At 45.8% G+C, this 5242-nt stretch overlaps 1 protein-coding gene across 1 annotated transcript; it reads left to right on the top strand.

Moving 5' to 3' along the window:
• Positions 1-1620: 1620 nt before the first annotated feature.
• Positions 1621-4048, top strand: LOC309492901 (uncharacterized protein; the record flags this gene model as incomplete). The annotated part of the gene is made up of 2 exons (XM_082161941.1): positions 1621-1748; positions 3079-4048. The coding sequence occupies 2 exons, from the start codon at positions 1621-1623 to the stop codon at positions 4046-4048; spliced, it is 1098 nt and encodes a 365-aa protein (XP_082018067.1).
• Between the last annotated feature and the right edge of the window lie 1194 nt (positions 4049-5242).

Genomic DNA, 5242 nt, shown 5'->3' with positions numbered 1-5242 from the left:
ATACTGGCGTCACTCCCAGGGTTTCGTCAGGGGTCTCATTGCGCTCCGGTTCCGAGCAATAACCCCTCCTATCAGATTCCTCTGTCTGATCCTTGAAACGGTCTCTGTGCCCAGGAACTGGCTGTCTTTGACGCTCAGATGCTGGTGCTACTGTCAGTTTCTCCTTGAGACACGGAACTTCCTCCACTAGAACACACTCAGCCTCCAATGAGGTAATCTCTGACTCAGAATCTGGGGTAGGTACCTCCTCCACAGAAGTTTGCAGACGCCTTGGCATGGGCACTGGGGCTGGATTATTGCAGGGCCTGAGGTTGGATCTGTGCACCCTCTTCACTGTACCTCCTTCGACAGGCTCCACGGTGTAGGTCGTCCCTTGAACTTCTAACACCTTGTACATTGTTGAAGACCATGCATCCTGAATCTTGTTTCTTCCTAGTGGTCGGTGTCGTAGGTACACATGTTGTCCAATCTCTACAGTAGGGCAAAATACCTTCTCCTCATGCCGCGCTGCTCTTTCCACAGCCTTCCTTTCTGCATATTCCTTTGCTCGAACATGGGCATCTCGGAGGCGTTCCTGGTGTACTTTTAACCAGTCAGGTTTGTCATCGGCTACAGGCTCCTGGCCCAACAGAGCATCAACTGGCAGATGCGGCTGGATCCCAAACAACAGATAGTACGGTGAGTACCCTGTGGATGAGTGTGGCGTGACATTATATGCGTAGACGAGCTCTGATAAGTGTTCAGGCCACCTGCGCTTCCTTTCGGGTGGGAGGGACTTCAAGAGGTCATGAAGGGTTCTATTGAACCTCTCACATTGAGGATTGCCCTGGGGGTGATGCGGTGTCGTGCGCGTTTTCTTGACTCCATACAACTTGCAGAGCTCCGCAATCACAGCACTTTCAAAATTCCGGCCCTGATCAGAGTGCAAGCGTTGTGGCACTCCATATTTCAGGAACCATTCTCTGAGGAGGATCTTGGCAGTGGTCTCCGCCTTCTGATCACGGGTGGGAAATGCTTGACTGAACTTTGTGAACACATCCGTCACTACTAGAACATTTTCTCGCCCATCCGTGGCTGGTTCGAGAACTGTAAAGTCTACTGCTACAACCTCCAATGGACGTGTGGCCAAGAATGAAGTCCAAGGTGCCTTAACTTTTGGTTGCGGCATCTTCGCTAACACGCAACGCTGACATCACTTTACCCACCGTTCCACATCCTCATACATTCCTCCCCAGAAACATCTCTGTCTCAACAGGCCTAAGGTCCTCTCTATACCCTGATGACCCATCTGATCGTGGACATTCTTTAAGACTTGATCTGTCAAACAGGTAGGTAACAACAACTGATGACATTCTCCAGTGTGGACATCACTGATCACACGGTATAACAGACCATCCTTTTCACTTATCTTTGGCCACTGCTTCAACAGGGATCGCACAGCTCTGGGCAAACCTACCGTCTCTTGCTTGGTAGGTTTCCTTTGCCTGCTCCAGAACTTCTTGAACACACTGATGCTGCGTTCTCTTATGGTGAACGATCCGACTCGGCCCTCGGATATGACGTCACTTCTACACTTCAAGCGTTCTGGTATGTTTTGCGCGTCCGAGTCGGAGAAAAAACATGGACGCCACCCGGAAAGCTGTTGCTATGATAGCACTGGCCGAGTACCAGGCGCTCCAAAAAAAGTATGTGCTTCACCTACACAACACAGAGGAAGAACTCCAGGAAGAGAGCACAAGACGCAGAAGGTATGCTCATATTTCAGTATGTTTGGTCAAGTTTGAGCCACGTTAGATCATTTTGATGGTGATATTGAACTCCTTGCAGTATTGCTCTTCTACAGAACGCTTTTTGTCGTCATAAATAGATGCACTTAAAAGCTAATGTAATGTTTCATTCATGTTTTTGACAACTTGTGCAAGATGCAAATTTTGAGCTGCCAACTCTCACGCATTCACCGTGAGACTCACGCGATTGACACTTTTCACACACTCTCATGCCACACATGCATTTTCTCACGCACAGAAAAATCGCGAAGCAAAGAAGACAGACTAGACAAAGGAGGTTACTTATCATATAAAAAATCTCAGATTCTGTCAATTTTATTACGAAATTCAAACAATAAATACCGTTTTGGCGCTTGTAAATGTGACGTGACAGATCCCTAGCGGCACGTGACCCGATCATCTCTAGCTAGATATAAAAGTGACAGAATCTGATAGCTGAGATTTTTTTATATCCTAAGTAACCTGCTCTGTCTAGTCTGTCGTTTTTTCCGAATTTTTTCTTTTAATAGTAAATAAACATGAATGAACACGGTTGAAAGATACAGTACAACTTACCGAAATGTATATTCCTCATACATAATATCGACCAATCAATCAAACAAAGGGGTCAATAAAACAGCTGGAGAACAATCATGTCACATAACATTTACCTCAGCAAAGCCATTTGATGACCATAATATAGGCTATAGCAGGTTAGTTGGCTAGAAAAAAAGAGCTATAGAGAGTATTTTGCTAAATATGTACTATAATACATATTTATTATATTTTTACTTATATGCTATCATTAAATAAAGTTGTTATTATAATAAAAAAACGCATTATATTTAATGCAATATTTTTTTTTACATCCCCCCAACCCCCCCTAACCTATCCCCCCGCCATAAATCTCACTCCAAGCAAAACTCAAAAGTTGCCAGCTATGAAAATTCTGACATCATATACTCACCCTCATGTTGTTTCAATCCTTTATGAATTTATTTCTTCTGCTGAACAGAAAGGAAGATATTTAGAAGAATATCAGTAACCAGACAGTTTCTGGTCTCATTGACTTCCATAGTATATTTTTTTCCTACTATGGAAGTCAATGGTACCAGAAACTGTCTGGTTACTGATATTCTTCTAAATATCTTCCTTTCTGTTCAGCAGAAGAAATAAATTCATAAAGGATTGAAACAACATGAGGGTGAGTATATGATGTCAGAATTTTCATTTTAAAGTGGAGTAACCCTTTAAAAGACATGTTTTAACGGCAGTTTTTTTTTATCTCTATTTCTTTTTCTCATTCACACAGGGCTGTGGTATCAGCTGTGCTGCTGTCCAGGCAGCAGATCATCCTCAAGTCTGGAATGGAGTGGGAGATCATGCTGGATATGGATGACAATACATTTGCCCGTCATTTCCGGATCAGAAGAGCCAGGTTTGAGCAGCTCCTTCGACTGCTTCAGGAGGGGGGCCTGCACAGCGAACACAGCCATGGACTTCCCCCCTTGCCTGTTCCCAAAAAGGTCCTCATGTTTCTCTGGTATATGGCCAACCAGAACAGCTTCAGAGAGATATCTGATAAATTTAATGCTTCCCAGTCAGCGACGCACAGAGCCATCCTTCAAGTGCTGACCATCATGTCAGGGATCGGCACAAACTTTGTGTCTTGGCCAAGGGGCTGTGAGAAGAGGATGTCTTCTGCTGTCTTCCAGCGCATCTCTGGCCTCGATGGAGTCATTGGGGCGATAGATGGTTGCCACATCAGGGTCCAGAGGCCACCCATCAGAGGAGGGGATTACATCAATAGGAAGTCCTACTACTCTGTCCTCCTCCAGGGAATTGTCAATGATGAAGGCCGCTTCATTGACATCTTTGCCGGACCACCAGGCAGGGTGCACGATGCCAGGATGCTGCGGGGCTCCACTTTTTACACCGAATGGCAGGAGAAGATGGGGGACTATCGTCTGCTCGGGGACAGTGCCTATATTGGTCAGGCCTTCCCCTTCATTGTAACACCTAAGCGTGACAACGGGGCCCTCACCGATGCTGACCACCAGCAAAATTACAACATCTGTCGGGGGAGGGTCATCGTTGAGCAGGCATTTGGCAGGATGAAGTGCAAGTGGCGGCGCTTAAGAGACCTGCAGAACACCAGGATGGACATTGTGGTAATGATTATCATGGCTGCATGCTTCTTGCACAACTTTGCGCTTGGAGCTGTGAATGGCTGTGATGAACACCCAGAGGGATGTCCAAGAGAGGAGGATGGCAACGAGTAGTTGTGACTATTGTCATCTAATAAATGTCTATTGTCTTTTTACACCTTTTAAACAGTTTCAGTGTCAATTTTCTCCCCCTTTAAATCGTACCTAGAACTTTCCTAAACCTAAAACCCACAGAGTTAGGTTAGATAGATAACACTCTCCTAACATAACTTATTATTTTTTCTTAGTAGAGTGGTGCTACATCATGTGATGTAATGTTCATGTATTTCTAAGTGTTGTAATACAAAGTGTTAAACCTTAACTTAATGCTTCATTGTGCTTCACAGGCCAGTGAGGTGTTTTTTTGTAGCTGAAAAGACTGGTAACATTCAACCATGACAAGGCTTGGTTAATATTAAAATGATATTTTATTGAAATTACTTATATAAACATACCCATACCAACATACATTAACATGAGAATAAAAATAATAATTTTACATCTTCTCCACCATCTGGGCAAGCAACTTCTGGAATCCCTCCTGGGATTCCTTCATTTGTGCCAGGGTCTCAGCGTGGCGTTTTTGGGAGGCCGCTTGGGAGGCTGCCTCTGACTCCCTAAGAAATGTCAACAGCTCATCCTCCCTCTGGCGCTTGCGTGGCCTCCTTGGGGTGTCAGGGGGCATGGTGGTAACAGTGGGATGAGAAACACAGGAGGACGAAGGAGGTGATGGAGGGCTGGATGGAGCTAGAGAGGGGGAATTGGTCAGACACACAGGTGAGGGAGTGCTAGTGGACTGTGCAGGTGAGATGTCTGGTGCAGACACATTGACCTGTAGTGCATCTGGCCTGCGCACATCCAGGCCCATGGTTGTTCCCACAACAGGGAAGACGATATCATGGTGACCTCCCAAGAGGTCATCCATCTCAGAAAAAAACAGAAATTTACTAGGGCCCCTCCCTGTGGACGAATTGTTGTCCTTTACTTTTTTGTAGGCCTCCACCAACGTGTTCCATTTGCGAGCCACCTTGTCTTGCACAAAGGTCTGCTTGAAATGGTGGCTTAGCTTGCCAGCAATATCCTCCCACAGCAGCTTCTTGGACTTCCTGGCCAGCTTCAGGCGCTGGTTCAGGTCATGGAGGGACCTGGGAGGGCCCTTACCCTCTGCCTCTATTTGCAGCCGCATGAGGTCAATCAGGAATAATGTTTGGTCCTTCAAGAAAGTCTCGTTGGCGACAAGTGAGGCAGTGGCAGGCAGTGGGGTGTTTG

This window comes from Leuciscus leuciscus, assembly GCF_965113295.1.
Source record: "Leuciscus leuciscus genome assembly, chromosome: 2".
NCBI classification, from domain to species: Eukaryota; Metazoa; Chordata; class Actinopteri; order Cypriniformes; family Leuciscidae; genus Leuciscus; species Leuciscus leuciscus.
Note: the sequence above shows the minus strand (reverse complement) of the source record. Positions and strands in the feature narration are given on the sequence as shown.